At 36.6% G+C, this 21022-nt stretch overlaps 1 protein-coding gene across 6 annotated transcripts in view; it reads right to left on the minus strand.

Moving 5' to 3' along the window:
• Positions 1 to 21022, minus strand: part of CEP170 (centrosomal protein 170) — a 102570-nt gene that overhangs the window by 14132 nt on the left and 67416 nt on the right. For 3 of the 6 annotated variants that reach the window (XM_080390459.1, XM_080390458.1, XM_080390463.1), the window contains 4 exons: positions 19095 to 19221; positions 11811 to 13637; positions 5513 to 5747; positions 544 to 721 (listed from right to left, as the gene is read on the minus strand). In XM_080390459.1, coding sequence (XP_080246585.1) covers positions 544 to 721; positions 5513 to 5747; positions 11811 to 13637; positions 19095 to 19221 — 2367 coding nt within the window. The remainder of the gene's footprint in view (positions 1 to 543; positions 722 to 5512; positions 5748 to 11810; positions 13638 to 19094; positions 19222 to 21022) is intronic. The other 3 variants (XM_080390462.1, XM_080390461.1, XM_080390460.1) reach the window with 3 other exon arrangements.

Raw genomic sequence — 21022 nt, forward strand, 5'->3', positions numbered from 1 at the left:
ATATTCATAGAACAGCACACCAGAGAGAGTCAAAGAAAATAAGAATTATTAGAAGCAAAAGGCAAACTTATTTCAAGGCAGTTTTTGACAACGTGGTTAAGAAAATCTGAAGTTATTGTTAACTGACGGTACCTAAGTATTTCAGTGTTCAGAAGATGAAACTTTTATGTCACCTGTGAAAAGAGGGACTTTTTTGTTTTTAATAGCTATGCAAAGTGTTAAATGTATACATTTATATATACTGTGCATACACACTAGTACCTTTAAGTGCACTTAGATACTATCCAACTGTATCTAAGGCTACAGGCAAGCAAGAAACAAATAACTATCTTGTCCTATGTTTCGTGGAAAAAAAGAGACAGACAGATAGTATGCATTCTCTTGACAAGCTGTGTTCATAGAATAATTTGTGTTGTGTGTTGAAATGTAAAGGAACTTTAAATCAAAAAACAATGTAGAGATCATGCACACGGGTTGAGTGAAAATAACTAAAAAAGGCTATGCAAAATGCTAAAAGCAAAAGAAATAAAGAAAAGGAAGAACCTTATGCATTTCTCCATGAAGATCTCCTACCTCTTCTCTAGTGTCTATGGCAGAGCCAGGGGTGGTGGCAGCAGTGCTTACTGTGGTACTGGGGGCAGTGCCTGATGAAGTCACTGAATCTATCTCTCCTGCTACATCGTTGATCTCCCGTGCGATGAGAGCCAGATCTTGACTGATCCTAGTAATAAAGAGAGAGTTACGTTCTCCCCTACAAAAACTGCTGGAGCAGTAGAGCCCAACCTGAAGCCTTTGAGCTTTTAAGTTCTAGTTCCTGGTAACTGTGCTATGAAAATATGTATACACTTCCAAATGGAAAGTTTATTTGTAGAACCATAAAAGCAGATTTTTAACTGGAGTTTTTAATAACATGCCTTTCTTTTTAGAGGAAGAAGGTGGGCAATCTCAAAAGACAGAGCATCCTGTTTTCTTTCTATCCCAGGCAGAGATGGGTGCAACATGCAGTAAATCCAACACATGGGATGCACTGGAAAGATGCTGAAAACACTGCACAGAGTGTACATGCAGTAGATCTGAAATGTCCAGAACCCATTTATTTTATACCTCAGTTTATTGACTTGCAAAGAACTTTTTCAGGACTTCGTATTACCTAGCAGCCCTGCAGCTTGCTCAGATCAAGCTGCTTTTGTGCCTGAAATTCTAGACCAGTATGTTAAATCCTCAAATCTAATCAAGACAAGCTTTCTAATTGGAAAAATAGAATGTGCCTGTAAACCTGGATATGACAGCACTACACAAATGCAGCTGAACTGTCAGCTGAAGCTTCTTTTTTCTTTCTGCCGATCTGCCACATCAAAAAATATCTCTGCTCTGTACTCTGCTCAGCATAGGGAGAAACCTTGCCTAGCTCTGCTTGTGCTACTTCTCCCCAGGACACCCGAAAAGGAGGAGGGGGAAAAAAACACAAAACCAAACCAAAAGCAAAAGCTGTAAGCCCCTACGACTAACTATGGCACCCTGAATCTCCAGCTTGGATCAAGCAGTTCAGCAGACCTAGAGTTCAGAGCAACCCACCAAGTGGTCCCTTTTCATACTTCTGTCTGAGAGGACTGAAGGCAGAGAAGTCAACAGCACTAATTCTGCACCACCAAGGACTCTGTCAGCAGCACCACCTGCCACTTCAGTGGAAAGCAGCTGCACAGCCATCTGACAGTGATGTGGTGGCCAGCGCTTGTTAAAGGTGAGCTTCTTTCTGCTCTTCATTCACTTTGCCATTAAGTCAGAAAAAAGGGACGCTGTTCACCTAGACATCATTTCAGACCAAGTGAGCAGAATTTAAACTAGAAAGGCAAATGGAGACATTTCCAGTCAAATTCCAACACTAGACTTTGTGGCTAACCATCAGCAACCTGCAACAATGTGCAAGCTTGTGCAGCTTGGACACGTGTAATTGGGATACAGCTGTAGAATAATCATGCAGCAACTAGCTGTGACTACTCAAGACAGTACTCCTGAATTCAAGCTATCAAAGACTGGAATACTAAAGCAGAAACCAAGTCAACTGCTCATTTTAATTAAAATATGGCAAGTACCTATTACTACATTAATTAACCTGATTACTACATCTTTGGGGTCAATTTTAGTTTATATTTTGTGTTCTTTTATATACAGATACACCATTAAAACTCCAAGGTTTGAGCTAATATTCTAAGCAGTAGAGGCACCAGAGCACCTACTTCCTTTATCTCACACAACCATATCGCATTTTTTCTTGAACAGAGAAGCTGCTAATGATCCCGTTTGAATTTCTGGGACAAATTTTGGTATTTTATGAATATTTGTGAAGAAAAAGAAACCCAAGAAATTTCAATTATCAGTAAACCCTCCAGAAGACAAATGTCATCAAACACCATAATCAAAAGTTGCATCAATCAATTGAGACTTAACTCTTTATAAAAATCAGCAGCGCTTCAACATGCCACAGCCACTTCAAATGAGTTCTTACGAAGCAATCAAACTTACATAAAATGTCAAATGTCTACAGAAAAACGAATTCAAATGAATCCTGAAAATATCATAATAAACAGCTCTAACATGGATGGCAAGCAATTTGTCAGACGATCACCACAGTCAAATGCTAGTCAAGTGAACAAAATCTGGAATTAGTTTCAATGTAGCAATGACAGTAAGCTATAGTCAGTACTAACAGGAGTTTCTGTATAGAAACAACATAGAGCACTAAACAAAAAGCACTATGAAAAAGAAAATTAGAAACCAGCTGGGAGTTGGGCCTGACTTTTCATAAATAAAACTTTAAGCTCATTCTGTATTAATTTTTAGAAACACAAAGTATTGCTTAAGTATAAGGAGTATGTTTTGTATAACCAAGGACAAGAGACATAGGCTTTAGGTACACACAAGTTACTCTATTGCAGCTGTAGGTTGCCTTGCTGATTTCTACCTCTTCCTGCATCAAAACTAGCAGTCACACAAGGCAAACAAATTCAGGGAGGCAAAACTAAAATAAACCTCAAATTCCTTAACCCCCTCAACCTGTTGCAGGAAATGTCACTACTACATTGACTCAGTGAGCAGAATCCTGCAGCTACACAGTCACGTAAGGGACAGGCAGCGTCCAATGCAAGGGAAGAGGTGAGAACACTGGGCTTGGGATGGGGAGAGCATGACCATCTCTTTCAACAGCCTGGAACTCTAGTTCTTATTTACCTGTAGTGAAAGGATACCCATAGCATTAGGAAAAAAACCACAGCAAAATAAGAAATACTTCTAAGATATCTGTAATAGCTCTGAACCGCTGGATTACCAAACAGATTTTTATGCTTATTCTACTATGTTGCACTTCCTGCAATGAGTGAGTTTATTTTGTAATACTTTCAAATCCTTCAATAAAATGTATGTGAAGCTCTTGTTATTCTGAGGGTGTACATTCCCTCCAGGGAAAGTGGTTTTAAATTAAATTTAGTTATTTCATAAAGTTTTTTTTAAACCTCTCTTTCCAATTTTCAAGTTTATTAACATCTGTAAATTGTAGAGTCTGTGAAAAGAGCAAACTGGGTCAGTCTTGGAAGACCCGTTGAAAGACAGTATGATGGTAACATGGATGCAATGAAAAGTTTGCCATATGGTCTCTACGCTACTTGCAGCTGCACAAATATTTTACGAAAAACTTGCCTTTACCGCTGCCTAATCTAAGCAGTTATTTAAAAAAAAAAAAAGTCAAACCATTTTAATGAGAACATATAACTATCCTTGTTGTAACAGCTCTAATCACAGTTGAAGGGACTCTTGATCATAGAGGCTGGACTAAGGGCTGGGAAAAAACCCAACAGGGTAGACAATGATAGAGGGGTGACTATGGCTGGTAAGGTAAAGGGAGCAGAGACACAAATTATTAAGGACAGATGTTACACTTGAAGCCAGGGGAGCAATACTGTGCATCAGTACAACGAGATATGGAAGCACAGGGAAGATCAACTAGTGACTGGAGCAGGGGGATTCAGTCCGAGAAGCAGTGACAACAGATGACAGCACTCTGGCATTTCGCAGCTGCTGAGTGCTAGCCTTATTAGTCTTAAAGACGCTCATCTAATGCAGCTTGTGTGAAATTTTACATACAGATTTGGCAATACCCACTTAGGCCTCTCACCACTGGAAATAAAGAAGCTGAAAAAGGCAGGGTAAGTAGCTAGCCTTCAAAACAAATATAAAACCAGTGTCTAAATGAAGAAAATGGTAAGAAGCCCAAAGGAAGAAAAAATTCTGCAAACCTAACTACATCAAATAAGTTTAGAGTGAATTGTTAATTACTTCCAGTGTTGGTTTCTCCTACATGAGCAAAATGTACCAAGAAATTTCACTTAAGTAGAGGCTCAAGCTGCACTTCTTACGAGGAGGAAGTAATATAGTATGGCTATTAATTTTTTTTTTTTCACACACACGTTCCTCCCTATACCCATCTCTAACTTTACATTTATTATTCTTGAAATAATTATGTCATGATTTATCAAGATGCTATGAGATTTCTTAAAGCATTATCCCTTTGCACAGACCACACATAGAAAAACGAATGTGGAATAATATTATCAAAAAGAGGAAAACAAAAAAATAATTATGCACACTAAGCAAAACACAATGCTTTGCATCTCTGAGACCACAGTGTTAAGATTGACTTCACAAGGAAAACACTCTTCTTGTTTAGGCTTCCAACTTTAAGTTCTGTGAAAATGTTCAGAACCTGAACACTGGCATCTACGTTTTAAATAACATTTATAAACTTATATAGTTTCACTTATTTAGTGCAAGCTATTTGAAGTTTTCACTGCTTGGGTATTGAATGATACGGGAGTAACTGGTTACCAGAATGCAGAACTGACTACCTTTTCCTTGGTTCATTTGAAGCAGGGTGCTATTGGCAATAATGGAGGAATTGCTGTATTAATCTCAGGGGCTCACGACAAAATAAATTATTTTTTTGATAGATACACATGATTTAAATCAGAAAACACCTAACATGAAAAAATGTCTAGGTAAACCAAAAATTAACAAGAGAACATGGTCTCTCACATTGCCAAAATCCTTTTTGCTCTCTCTGTCACCTGTGCATTGATCTGAAACTTTACCTCAGTATGAACGTACAGGTAGTACAAAACCAGACCTACTTCAGCCTCAGCAAACAAAGCAACTAAAAGTGCTACACAGAGAGTATCTCTGCAAGTCTCGCTAATGGAACCAAAAGTTCATATTCTGGGATCTGGCTTTCAAAAGCCAGAAACGACTATCATTTTCCATCAGAAAGAGATGTGCTGGTAACCTGAGTGTTCTGTCGGCCAGTCTCATAAGAAGAATCTTCAATTACCCATTCAGTCAGAGAATGAAAACACTCGGTAGAGTGCTACTGAAAGTCCATTAGCTCTCTTTCTTCTATATATGTAACCGTGCAACTGGTTGGGTACAAATTTTTGTTATTTTAGAGGTTGTCTTTAACACCAACCTTGCTATTTCTTCTCGGTGAGCAGTCCAGTCACGAATGTAATCCTCCTGTTCCTTTATTCTGTGCTTGAATGTATTGCTACTTTGAACTGCTGTCCCAGTGCTCTGCAGTCGCGTGGTTTTCAGGGCTGGAGAGGTACGTAGACGGGTATGTTTAGGGGAATTACGGTTTGATCCGAATTCATCTTCTGAGGTGGAAGCATAATCTGTAGGAAAGCGCCTCCATCTTGCACTTACTAAATTAGTTTAATTATTAAAAAAGAAATATTATTGCATCTTTAATAAGAACAAGCATTTCAGTAACATCACAAAAATACACAGCTATTCATTATCAATCCCCAGATACCTCACAAAAGGTTTATTTACTACATCTTAAAAAGAAAGCTACAAAATTTGTGTTAAATAAAAATATTAATAAAAACATAAACCGGATGCTCTTTGTATAATGATGAGTGAAATAAGACATAAAAGCCAGTAATTGTATGAGAGCTCAAGCAAACTGTATTACAAAACAAGGGCCCAATTCATTAACATTTAAGTATATAGTCAGACGGCACTTTTTCTGCAGATTTTTTTCCCAAGTTTCATTCAAGTTTTACGTGACACAAAAAAAAAAAAAAAAAGAAGAGATGTGAAGGAAGGATGGAGCTGGCACCAAGCCTGGAATGCATGCTTACATAAGGAAAGCATAAAAATCCTAGATGATGCATTATGTATTTAGTTCGGGAAAAAATACGTTAAAATTAATACTGTGTTACAAAAATCAGCAGCACATCTACAAAAACAGCAGCCTCAGAGCAAAAAGCACATATTCATATATTCTCACATGTAGCACGTAAAGCATATACAGCCATGTTGCTGAAGACAGCCTGAGGTATAGGAGAAGTGAAACTAAGTAGGAGGCTCTCATCCCCCTATGAACAACCAAACTCTAGAAAATACATTACAGATACGCTCTCCTGAAACATTCCCAGCAGGAAGAGATAATCACTAAGTGTGAAGGAATGCTCATCATGAAAACCTGCTAAATTTGTGCAGGGGATTTAGTCCCCTAAACTCATGGACATTCATGAGGCTCTGTAATTACTGCAGAAATTTTAAGAAGTGTGTGATCACCACTTGGTAATTTAAAATAATACATTCAAGTATTTATTTTTTTTAGTAGAAAAAAAATGCAAGAACTAATTAATGATTTCTCCTGAAACACTGAAAAAAAATTACAAATGAAGTATCAATATGAATGTAAAAAATAATGAAAGTAATTTTTAGTTGAGAAAAGATTTGTGTAATGCTCTCAAAGATTACAGTATGTAGAATATGACATTGGTGTATAAGCTTACATCCCTTCCCTCACAATAATGCATTTTTAACCACTGAAAACAAAAATGTGCTTGTGTAATTTTTTCCAGGTTTAAATGTGGGCTTCAAATATTTTTTTTTAAGGTTCTAACTTTATTGAAGCAAATCAAAACGTCTCTCCAGTCACTTACTGTTCTCTTTTTAGAGGTTTCAAACTTGTTTTGATCTTAGGGAAGTAGAACATAAGCAGAAAAAGCACATTTCCCCACCAACAGCATGCAAGCAATGTGTGACTGACGTCCAAATAGCTTTATGAGTTGGGCCCACATTTTATCATCAATTTTTGTTTAAATTCTTTGTCCCAGTTCAAATTATATGCATCAAAATAAATATAAAATTTATCTTAAAATCTCTCAAATGAGTTAGTCCAGCAACTCAGCACTGTACAATGAGCATATGTAATCATATATTTAAAAACTAAAAACTGAATGAGAAGTGAAATATCAGAAACAGATTTGATTTCTAGTACTCTACCACTGTAAGTTTCAACATCAGGATCTGGGTCTGGGAGAAGCTTGGATTTCTCTGTGTACAAAATAGTGTTTTATCATGTTAATTCATATTAAAACATTCAGATTAGAAGCATTTGTTGAAATAAAATAGACTGATGAGATTAGTCTTAGGTCCTCTTTTCCACTCACACTTTTTAGGAAAAGATTCTTACATTATACATTCAATCAAAAATACTGGATTTTGTAAAAGCTTAAACATTTCAGAGATACTAACTGAAATGACATTAATAATAACTGTCTACACAGTACCATAAAACCCCTCTATATTTTTAAAGACCATTAAATATTAAGGGCTTAATATGTTGTTTATATTATCAGTGGGTTTCTCATTAATATGAGGAAAAAGTTATTGTAGGATTAGCAGTAAGAATCTCTGTTGTATGATTCATGACAAGTAATATTTCGTATTAAGCATGTTTCGTATTAAGCTAGCTGTACATTTGCACGTTTTCAATACTGTTTATAAATTATGCAAATTGTCATTGTAGTTTATGTAGATTTCAGAAAGCTTTGTGCAATTAATTATCTCTGCCACCAAAGACTGTGAATATCAGTACCGGTAACTAGAAAATCCTCCAAAACACTGGCTGAAATAATCAGCAGATAAACCTAAATCGGTGACTACTCTGCAAGTGTAATGGGTTGACAACACCTTAAACTGGTAAGTGTCATCATTTGGACACCATAATCTCACTTTATGTCACATAATCTCAGATCACTTAAGATCTGAGGACAGACTTCATTAATTATATGCCTTATAAATTAAATCTACTCTCATTGATACATTTCCTTCTCAAGGTTCACCCATTTCAGAGATCCTGAAATTTGGTGCTCAGTAGTGTGACAATACTAAAGTGCAGTTAATAAGGGTTGCTGGGTTATGGTGGTTTTTTCCAGAGATACCTCAACAGCTTTGATCACCCTGTCTTGCTAGTTATTTGCAATGACAGCTAGGTCAGCAAGCCACCAGAGCTGCTGAATACAACGGATCGTTCAAGGTCTCTCTGTTCTGACTCAATGCTTAATTTTACAGTTGCAGTTTAGCACTTTTGCAGTAGGTCTGGTCCTGTTCATTTTCCAAATACTTATCTCCTTCTGTAACATCATCTTCAATTTTCCTCCACAATTGTGAAAAAAGGTCTCCAGTCTCCTCTGTTTTTATTGATGACAGTTTACTCTTTGATGATTCAATGCCTTGATTAAATCTTTCATTGCTTGTACTACAAAATTACTAATTCTGCTTCACAGTGTTGCCAGTTATCAAGCCTCCCACCACAGAAACACTCTAGTAATTACTTTAATGTTGGTAATTTTCATCCAAGATGTTCCATTTATCTCCTTGCCCTTTCATTTAAAGGTAAGCAAAATTTAACAGTATCTTGAAATTATGGACTTGCTAATCATTCTGAAAATTTTAGTGCTATTATGTTGCAATTCATCCCCATGAAGTACAAGACAATAAAAAAAAGACAGTCACTACATCTTTTTTTGCCCCCTTTTTACAGGCATGTATATGTGAACATCCAAAACGATCGGGGAAATGTGGTGATAATTTTCTCTTTGGTAGACTGGATTTAAGAAGCAAGATTTTGCTGCCAATGTTTAGTGATCTGCAGTGCGGTAAGGTTAACTAAACCTTGATGAGAAGACCCATGGAACATTTTCAACACTTCAATAGCAGCCAGTCTTCTGGTAAAAGAAAAAAAAAAACCCAAACCAAACTCTGTATTGGTAATGGTCATTAATTTTCCAGTCATTCTAGTTCAGGGACAGAAGAAAATATATCGCTGTTAAGCCTTCATTAAATGTGCCTGAAGTAAAACACATTCAAAGAGTTGAGGCACTTTTGTCAGGCACTTCATTAGTAATTTCACAAGCGCTACAAGTGAATTGTTGACTTTTCTAGAAACAAAATTAAATTCAGAAATTATATGCTTTGGATCTGAAAGCTTCTGCTACATTCCATTTTTATACACTGCATTGGAGTAACATTTCTATTCAAAGATGTTTTAAATACCTTTAAGGATAAAATAATAAATAATATCATTAATAACTTGATATGTTGGGTAGTTATTAGCATGATTTCATAAAATGCTAATGGAAAAATGGCAATGTACTGAGTAGTGGCCTATATATAATAGGAGATATAGACAGATTTATATATGCACACACTTTTATATATACACTAGAAGATTATACAATTTTTAAAGCAATTTAGATTTACCTGAAGTATACTCTACGTATTCCAGTAAAAAAAAAATAATGCAGTAAGCTTACTGATACAGACAAAATCTGGAATTCCAAATCCTAAACAGTAGCAATAATTTTCTTTACTTACATAGTAACAAGACTTGGTTGATAATATTATTAAGCTATGATTTTGTTTTGAAAATACCTGACTCTTTTATTAATTGCTTTCAGATTTTTGCCTTTACATCGATACAGGCTTCTCCCTGGTTTTGATACATACACTGATAAAAGCTTTTTTTTATGACAGAAGCAATTTCTAATGTAGATTTTTCTAACAATGGTCTTTTTTAAAATCCCTAGCTTATTATGTTGGATTAGCTCATGAGAGGATGGCATTTTTTCTTTCTTGAAAACAGGGTATTTTATACAAGCTACAGTAAACTCTGACTGTATAATGCAGGTAAATGAAATGACCATTAAACAGAGATGACCGTGACAGACTAGTTGACTTGAGAAGAGAAAGATAGCCAGCACCCCTGCACAGAAGCAACAAACCACTTCAGTGTAGGAACGTGGGGCAAGTTTAGGAAGCATGCAATAGTTCACATGGACACAAAGCTCAAAATGCATATATAGTTTTGTGCAAAACACAAAAAGTAGTGAAGTGACAAATAACCTGGGGTTTACCTTTTCAGAAACCAGCAATATCATGATGTGAACTAATGTTAATTATTAAAGTAAAAATATAGAAGCAGTCTTAATTGATACTCTTCCTTGACCCAATGCTGCCACCTCTCAGGCTGCACACATCAGTTTAAAACTTTGATTAAAATTGAAGACATGCTACTTTTCCAATGATATTTTACAAGGCAAGACTGATTTTTTTATTTGAAGTTTTACCTTTTATTTGTATCTTTGTAGACACCTGTCATACTATCAAACATACTCAAGTTTATAGTTCAGTGAACACCTCATTTGTATCCCTCAGAAATTTCTATTCAGCTAAATATATGACACAGCCAAAAGATACCTGTCTGGGGAAGAATCTAAGAATGCTAAGAATCCTAAGAAGGTATACTTATGATATAGAAGCAACAGAAGAGCAGTAGGACTGTGGACTGAGAGATTTAAGTATCACAGATGTCTATATCAACTCTGAATGGGAGACAGTACAGGAGAATATATAATCTTAGTACAACATACAGTACTGGATGCTATTCTATTAATTTTTTAAAATTTTTTTTTTTAGATTGTGGATTGGCTTCAAATAAGGTCAAGCTGGTAACACGACAGTTCAAAAAGCAACACAGACATCAATTTTAAATATTCAGTCTACACGAAAGTTCACTTATTTAGAATTACCACATTGTAATTCTGGTTGATTTACTATTGCTGCTGGAAAAAACTATCAGCCTTTTTCACTGCTTGCATTTAAAAGTGTTGTGTTATGTTACACTTCTAACAGATTAGGTTAAAATTAATCAATTGTATGGACTTTTCCCTCCATACATAGGAAAATAGTATATGAAGGAACTACCACACAAAAGATGATCAACATGATTTGGAAATCATGAAGAAATCAAATTGTCATGATTTGGCACAGAGAATAGAAACCATTCCATTGCAAGGCAAACATTTTAACACAAATTACTTAACTTTATGATATTTAATTAGGTAGTTTGTGTTTAATTTTTCCATTTTTTACTTCATTGTTATTATTTTTACCAAATCTCATTTTTGTAGTTCTGGAAGCTAATCTTAAATTATAATTACCCTACAGAGGGCTCAGGGTATACCTTGGGGCACACCTGCTGTTCAGCATATTTAAGCCTACCTTACAAATCAATATCGTATCTTCTATGTAGTAAAAAGTGCTGCTGACCTTCTGGACTTCCACTATGACTTGAGCAAAGAGATCTCTGCTCTGTTTCTGTACTAATGCAAATCAGTGCTGTCACATCTGAATGCTTCAATGCAATTCTCTGTTATTGGTTTTAAATTAAAAAAAATATCCAGTGTTAATGCATTACAATTTCTTGTCTATATGATTTCAAGTGAGAAACATCCACAAGCCCTGCGCCAAGGAAGCCTCTTACTCCTAAAAGAAAGACTGCATCAACTAAAACTCAAGAAATGCTTCATAAGAACAGGTACTTAAAAAAAAAAAAAAAAAGAAAAAAATTCCTCATATTAAAACATCTAGTACTGTATAAAATTAGTTCAAATAACATCACATACCTGAGGGAGAATTGTGAGCTGAAGCCAAAGATTTGGATTTTGAATCTGAAAGTCGAGAAATGCTATTGGCTCGAGTTCTAGCAGAAACTTTACTATCTCCTGCTGATGTTAATCTTGCACCACTTCTGATAATAGCTTCTGGGGTACGAGATGGGGCAGTGCTTCTAGTTATTGTTGCTTCAGAATCACTACGTGCTGATAAGGAGCCAAGTCGAGTTCTGCGAGGTTGAGCAAGTAAGTCTATTCTGGAAATACTTCTCCTCCCTGATGGAGGTTTTGACGTAGAACTTGTAGTGGACACTTCCGAAGCCACTGAAGCCTTATCGGCATCAGCAAGCTCACTATCTGAGGCTTCACCAAGCCGTGCTCTGCGCAAGAGAGAAGTTCTTGTAGGCCGAGGTCTTGGAAGAGTGGTAGATTTACTAGATTGCCCAAGTGCAACAGGAGAGGTTTTTGATTTAGCTGACTTGCCTTCCATCTTGGAATGTAAAAGTTCATCTGCTGAGGCAAAAGGAACTCTTCCATGTGATTTACCAGAGTAGGTTTCCTGGTCAGATGATAAGATATCAGAAATGGCAGAATGAGGTACACTGGATGTTTGGTCATCATCCGTCAAATCTACTGATGGTTGTCTCATTCTTCCACTGGACTGCACAGTTTTGCGAGCATCAGCTCTAGACCCACCATCTGAAGATCGACTTTTAGTCTTCTTTTCCATTTTTTCTCTGGCACTTGTTGCAGAAGATTTTAGAACATCCTTTGAAGGGGAACCAGAGGAACATCTATCTTTATATAAGGTTGTAAAGCTTTTCCGCTTCTGCGTGGATTTTCTTTCACTGTCACCAGTAACGAGACTGATTGTGCTGGCTGTATCTACATCTGATTCTGGTGATATGGAATTATCTCTGTTATAGCTAGGAGTCTCAGGACCTTCATCAGTTTTATTTTCTTCACGCAATTTAGCTTCAAGGAAAGCCATTACAGCTTCTGTGTCTTTTAAAATGAGTGTTGTATCTAGACTGGAATCAGTGTCCATTGAGTCACTTCTGTCACGTATCCTGTTCGCAGACACCAAAGGGGCAGCAGATCCACTTTGTTTATTAATGTGAGGAATAAGTTCTATAGGTATATTTGTGCTAGGCTTATCTATAGTAAAGCTACCTTGCCTCACCAATGGTTTTGAAGATTCCTTTTTTTCTCCCCCAGATACTTTAGGACTTTGTCCTTTAATAGTTTCCTCATTTTTTCTTCTTTTTCCCTCACTGTGCGCCAACTTCATTTCTGCTTTATCTGTAACATGTCCAGGAGCTTTGTCTTGATTATCCAACATTTTGGGTGACACAGCAATGTCCTCCCTCCCTTTCTCAGCCTGGTTTGCAGCAGATTTTGTAGAGGAGAATTTGGAGGGTGTCCAGTGCCCTTGCTCCTTTCTTTCTTGTTGTTGTATTTTTGCTAAAGCTTGTTTCACCACTGAAGTTTCTCTGCCAGTTTCAACCCTCTCTTTACTGGAAGAGCTGGGGAAAGAGAAAACTTTGTCTACAGTAGCTTTGGGCGAAAGACCATTCACTGTTCTGCTTGACTTAGCTGTACTTCTGCTGTCAGTGTCCGAAGCACGAGGTGGCGTTTCTTTCTCCTGAAGTTCCGTGTCTTGCTTTTCACCAATTTCTGATCTCTGATGAGATGCAGTTTTTGCTTTTGAGCTTTCATTCACTTTCTCCTCTTTGGGAAGCTGTGGAAGTGTCCTCCTCTTTCGCTCACCTTGGCTGGTCATAGAAGCAGCCGAACCAGTGCTTCTAATGGAAATAGCAGACTCACTGATGTCCACGTCTAAAAATGAAAAGGAGAAAAACGGATCTGAGAAGTCATTCAATAGCAAGGTAAATAGAATCATTAAGTTCTTAAGACTGCATAAGACTAATATAACAACATAAAACAGAACTGAAAAAAAAGTAATTAGTCCATCCCTCTGTTCTATGGCAGGATCAATTATACTTAGACAAATGTATGTCTAAAAACATGTAACGAGTTCCTAAAAATCTCGATTGATGGAGATTTGACTATCCTATAAGCTGTTTGGGTAGACAACTCTTAAAATAATTTTCTTATTCTTTAACATGAGCTGGACTTTCTCCAGTTTAGCCCATTACTTCTTGCCTATTCTCATTAGGCATCATTTCCTCTTTACAGGAAAGAGTGGAAACAGTCCACTTATTACAGACTGGAAACAGTTAGTGAATTACATTAACTACCTCCAAACTATAATAAGTTGTACATAACTAGCTGTACTATTTCATTGCACACTGTTGCAATACATTTTGTAATAAAACCCCAACAAACCCAAATGCTAACATAATTTAGAATGGGTATTGCCTGATTAAACAGATCACATATATCAAAAAAGTACTTCTGTGTTACCAGAAGTAGAATGTTGAGTGTCATACAAAAGAATAGTTCACTCTATGCAATCACAAGTGCTGATGAGCAAGTGTCTATGAAAGCAGTCTCAAATGTTGCAATGGAATTACTGCAATGAGCCATTTCTGGTTTATCACAGAGACATGACCATGACAGAAAGTCACCTTCCAAATCAGCGTACTGCAGGGAAAGGGAAGGAGTCATTTCAGAAGGCAGGTAAGAGTGCAAAGACAGAACAATCAACATCCTTTCCTCCTGCTCTGCTACAGACAGGCAGAATTTCTTCCCAACATGGATAATTTTGGTTGTGACTGAACAATCACCTGTTTGTGTGGCATCTTGGGCTACCACCTTGCTGACACTCTGTGACTGTATACTGGGGAAGGGAACACTTCATGAACATTTGTGTTGTTCTTCAGAGGGTCTACGGTATTTTTTCCTGCTTCATTGTAATTTCAGTATATATATTTCATAACATGGGCTAGGATTGCTCTCATATAAAAAGAAAAGTTTTCATAGATAGCAGAATTTGAGCTACAAAGATATGCTCTCCCTGAAATCAAACTCTTTTAGCCAGCTGTGTATACTGGGACCGTATATGCGAACGTAAAGTTTTTACGTTCTCAGAGTACGTTAAAATAGCTACATAGCAAATCACTGTGATATCAGTATACTATTACAGCAAGGAGTGGAAAGCTGGAAAGCAAGTCTTACATTCCCAAATACATTCAGCACCAGATCTCAAAGCTACTGGACGGAGTACCATCTCCCTCCTTCCTCCCTACCTGCCTGTCCCACAGCTCAAGCTCTTGTCTCACCAAGGGGGTACAGCCACCCCCTGCGAGCCTCCCCCCAAAGAAGCGGTTGCAGTGTTGGGAGATACGTTCAGCAGTATCGAAAAGCCCTACTCATGAAGAAAGAACATACTATGGCTCAGAGAGCATAAAGAATGTTTTTAACCCAAACAAGGCACTGTAGTATAGAGATACGTAGAAAACATATAAAAAGCATCGAAAGAATGCAGTAATACTGCTAGAGCACTGTCATTGAATTCTTAGTGGATACAGAATGTTCTTTGAGCAGCAAAATACAGCGGTGCCATGAACTGTTGCCAGGAATAATTGATGCTGAATACCCCCATTTTAGAAATCAAACTTTATTTTTCCAGTGATGACTGTTCCCTCCTTGCCCGTTTAACAAACGTAGCAGTTCTGCTGTCAGAAACAAACCTTTATTACTCAGAGATAATACACATTGCTCTCCTGAGTTGTTCTAACTTTGTATATTTGGACAGAAAAATAATTCTTTTTGCAAGTTCATTTCCCAGTTGTTGCAATACAATGTGACACACTAACATGCACATCTCTCAATTCACTTTTCACCACAGGAGGTCTATAAACAACTGCTCTGCATACCCTGTTGGGATCTTACTATCAAGGCTTTCCACCAGCATCAGCTGTTCCAGGAATATAAACTGGAGTACCGCCTCCCTCTCTGTAAGAATTCTCTAAGCACTTAAATGAACATCTACAACCACGCTGTATGTACACAATTGTACATTTGTACAACTGTACATACCTGTTGCTTTCTGAGCTCCTCACAGTCTTTCTTTTCCCTTTGCACAGTGTCACACCTTTGATAAAGAATGCAAAATGACTCACACCTTTTTTTTGTATAATCTGTGTTAAGACACTCATTGAGAAGCAGGAGGTATCTCTGAAACCTGAGCAAATTTTTCTAATTCGTGGACTATTTTGCTTGGAAATTATAAAAAAAATGGGAGGTTCAATGAAAATCAATATGATTGCTATCTGTGAAGATTTGACTTCTCTCAAACACACCTACCAGATCAAATTTTTTATACACATTTAGGCATGTAACTTGCTTCTTGGTAAATTTCAAGCAGTCTTTAGTAGAAAAAAAGGTGTGGAGTTGTTCAGCACTGTCTTTGGCTATACATGTTATGTAAAGTTTAACTACTAAGAATTCTAAAGAAAATGCAGGCATCTAACCCAACAAGACAGATTTTGTGAATTGGTCTTTGGACATATGTATCAAACTGTATTTTACATTACAGCTTTGCTGCTTGAATGCTTTCTGGGTTTCTCCTTAAGTATTTTAGAATTCTTGCAGTATTGGCATGTGCTACACAGTAGTTGCTTCACTTAAATTGTAAAGTTCTTATAATGGTTAAAGAAGTGTTAACCTCTCCAAAGATCCTAGTTAGTGTCCCATCTGAAAGTGACAATTTAAAACAATACCAAAACCAAAGACCATCCCTCATTAACCACCCAAAGGATCAGTCTCAAGAGCTATGTTTTTATGTGTCCTACATGTACACCTGATCCTTCCAAGTCATGCATAATTTGCTCTTGATTTCCGTTATTCTATGTACAAGGTATACCAGATAATTTACTTTTTCCCCTTTCCATCCTCTTTGAATTTTAGTATCCAGTGCAAAATTCAACTGCTATGAGGTGTGGAAAAGCTACTGTAGAAGCAGCAGTTAACTGGTAAGAATTCTTCCATTCATTAATACAGAAGTTTGCATTATGTAACATCAAAATAAAAATTTCTTTGTAAACTTTCCCAAAAAAGAAAATAGGACTATGAAGGTGGAATGTATTTTATTGCTTGCTTCAATAAAGGGACTCACCTTCTATGATTTTAAGATCATGAAAACTTATTTCAGAAAGCAAAATGTCAGAAAAATAACTCTACCTGATGAAACAATTAAACATGCTTACATATACTTTCATCTGCTGAATATAAACCTGAATAGAAATTCAGTTACTATTCCATACATCACAGCAGCTTCATTTTGGAAGAAATTCCCAATATTTCAGTTTGACCTTTTTTATTTTTTAAAGTAGTCAAATTATTTATTCAACTTCAGAATTAAAAGTCATGTTCTTTCTCTTCCTTTCACTGTGCCAGAATAATACACAGAATTAAAAGCTAACTCTTTTGTGAGGAAGCTAACTCGTTTTTTTTTCAGTAAAGAATAAATTGTACAGGTAAGACCTCTATAAAGAACATAGAAAGTATCTGAATTAATTTATTAGTTTTATCTGAAATCTGAGGGTAGTAAAGTAAATCTATTGCAAATCCACTTAGGAAATGCATATATTATTTACAACTACGTTAAGGTGGTGTAGGAGAAAGAGAGGGTATATGAAAGAAAAAAAATGTATTTATCATCTATGGGAGTCAAGATTGAGCAGTTCAGACAATGGTTCAGTTCATCTAACTTAGGCCAGGAACAAAGAGAGTTATCTAAACTTAGCAAGCACCTTAAAATTTGGGCAGAAAAATACGGACAACATAATTACTGTGGGTTTTGCCCTCTTTTTTTGTTTTTCTTTTATATGTCATGTGCAATAGATGAACACTTTAGAGAAAACTCTGTCACTGGTCTGAAGACCGAAGAAGGTGGTGAGGGAAAAAAAAGAACTTGGTAATAGCCATTTTTTTTTCTGCAGTAGGCTTGAAAGCTGAACAGAGGGCTGGGACCAGGTTTGCAGTCTAAGCAGGGTACAAACCACATGGTTCTGCTCTGAAAGCAGGAAAGACCTGGTTTTAATCAGCTGAAAATGAAGTCTTCTCAGAAACTAACTTATAGGTCAAAGATGTAGCTTGCTCTGAAATTGTAACAGACACGGATTCTTGAAAATCTGAAGAAAGCCAGCAGCTATAACAAAAAAGTAGAGAACACACATTACACTTGTGAATGTAACTACGGGGAAAAAAAAGAAGTAAAAACCCCAAACAACAAACCCCCCTATAAAAAACACTCAAAACTACAGAAAGAAATATTATTCTACTCACCACCATCTAACAAGAGGTTACTGGACATGTTCTGTAGATGGCAGTACATCTTCAGAAGTACTGTGCACAGAAAAGCATTTCTACCTCTAAACCACATTTTTTCCCCTAACCTTTTAATCTTTTTTTTGATGCTGAAACATTCAAAGTCAGCTGCAATAAGAGGAAATGCTGGAATTGCAGGACAAAAACATATCTGAAGTAGTAGAGTGACAAAGAGTTACTTCTTAATGACTAAACAGCACATCACCTTCAGAACAGGAAGCATTCATTAACATGACATCCCTTCATAGCTACCAGTCAATTTTGAAATTGAGAGCTACATTCACTCCACCTCAATACACATGTATCAGCATAAAAATTACTCTAGAGTTCTGTGTTAAATCATCATCTCTAAGGTGAAACAGAGGAAGAAAACAGCAGAGAAGTAAAGTACGGTAAGCAACTTCTTTACAGTCAAGAGTGTAGATCTTGAAGAACAAACCATTTCAAAGAAGAAATGTGAATAGTTTAACTGAGGACAGGCATAGCCTGAACATCAGGCACTCAAAAGAAAGGGAGGTAAAGTTGTTCATTACTCAGGAGAAGATTTCTATGGCTTTCAAGAAACATGGCCAGTCTTATGTTTACAAGATAAGGAAGTATGCTATGCTTCAGCTGAATAACAACTGCATAATGAAGTCTCAGGTTGGACTATTTAACAACCAACCCATTACAGTCCAATTTGGGGCCAGCACTGAGAAAGATGTAAGGAAAGAAACCTACTATGCAGGCCAACCCAAACTGCATTCAAGTGAAACTTTCTTTAATTTTAAACAGTTTTTGTATTTTTTCTTTTAGTAACATTCACTTTAATATTGGCATTCTTCTGCCACGCCAAACACTACTGTTGAGCTTATTTTTATGCTGTTTCTTCTCAATGAGACAAAAAAATTTCAGATGAAGATGAGGTACTAACAGTAAGAAAGCTACTTATGTAGGTACATAATCACTCTTTTCATAGGTTTCTTCAGCAGAAATTATGACAAGACCAGCTTTTAATACCGTTTTCTAATGGAGCAGGCACGGATGACTCCAATCTGATGTCATCTTGGTCATGACGTGTGTGATTAGCAGCCAAACTGGCCCACTGTGATACCCAACGTTTACTTCCAGGGGCAGTAGAACCTTCCTAAGGAAGAAAGGAAGAAGAAGAAAAATTACAATTGTTTGATAAATAGCATATCCTCTTTGTAGTTTTTTCCTGAATATGTATGTCAGACAGTATTTTCCTGGAGGAAGTTGAGAAAGTTCACCTCAATAAAGTTACCAGCTCTGGAATAGCAAACAAACAAGCGAACAAAAAAAACCTATATAGCCGCAGAGTTGGTACAGAATAAAGAACGTTTTCTAGTGCGGTGAACTTTTAAGCATCAGAACCTATATAAAACATATTAGAACATATGCTAGTTTTGAAACTGGGTTATTTCAGTCCTCAGCTCCGAAGAGCAGGAAAAAAACACATGGTGTAGAGGGAGTGTGTGTTCAAAAATTAAAAACATGCTTCAGGAAGACACGAAAGTGGAATTTTACCAGTTTAAAAGACCCTCTTGTCAGATGAAAGATTTTATTTCCTTCATTACAGAAAGACTATCTTAAGGACTGAAAGAGTAAAATAAGCTATGATGGAAAGGAAAGGAAGATCAGAGTATTTGTCTGGCCTAAAATAAAAGGAGCAAAGATTAGTTTTAAACCATCCTACTGACTAACAGTGAAGTCAATATAATCAGTGTCTGACCTTTTTTTTGCAGGTGACCTAGAAAGGAAATTTACTTTCTTGACGATAAGCCTTTTGAAAGCTTGAAAATTTTTAACATGTAAAAAACCCCAAATATAAAATTAGAACATCTTATGCTCTGCTGTTATAGTATCTAAAAGATCTTTTTTTTTTCCAAAAACTGATTCCTAAATATAACGTAATATTACTTTTTTTCGCAATATATTAAAGTCTTTCTTGCTCACATCTCCAAAAAAAAGGCATCAGGCAAATGTTGATACATATATATGTGCACATGCACGCACACACACGGGCTGTACACTATCAAAGGCTTTACAAAGTTTACGTAGTCTAATTTATTGGACTCAAAAGACAAAGGACTGCAAATGACAGATGTCATTATTCACAGGTCTAAAGGAATTACAAAACCATAGGCCAGTCAAACGAGAAAAGACAATTCAAGAGCAACAAAAGAGATGGGAAGGACACGGAGATACCAGGAACTTGCTTAATAAGGAAATCTGTAGGACCTGTTTCAAACTGAAGCTGAAGCTCTGCCGCCTGTTCAAATATTGGCACTTCTAATCAAAACACTGCTTTCTGCCTAATGCCCTGGCCACGCTGGGATTCTAGGCTTTGACCAGGAACCAGCTCTGTAACTTTTACAAAAATTTTTGGCAGAAACGGTATGGTGAACAATGTCATCTGATGTATGACTTCTTTCCAACATTTGAGAAGACTTGGATTTATGATATTTAATTTCTCCTGATTAAATGAATAACCCTAATTAATGCAAGCAAGTCCAACATCAGAAATCTTTCAGAATATTAATGCAGTAAGCCAGAGACACACCAACTAATTTGTTTGAGCTGTTACACAGATTTCCACATTGTGAATTCATTTCTTAGAATCAAAATGTTATAAAATTAAAGTCTAGTAACAGCAAAGGAAGGGAATTCATTGTTTCTGTTATTTATGGGCATTTCTGAACACAATGCAAGGAAAAGGGTGCCAGAAAGAATATTACAAAAAACCCATGCAAAAATGTGCAGCATTTATGCATTGAGAACTACTGCTGAAGCCTCATTTTTCTTTCATATCTCCATACTTCCTTTTCTCTACTTTCTGTCCATACTTGTGAACGTCCATCTTTAACAAAATAATTAATTACAGCCAACCCCAAATCTGCTGGATGTCCCAATTATCTCTGCTACAG

The sequence above is a fragment of the Falco punctatus genome (genome assembly GCF_963210335.1).
Source record: "Falco punctatus genome assembly, chromosome: 5".
NCBI classification, from domain to species: Eukaryota; Metazoa; Chordata; class Aves; order Falconiformes; family Falconidae; genus Falco; species Falco punctatus.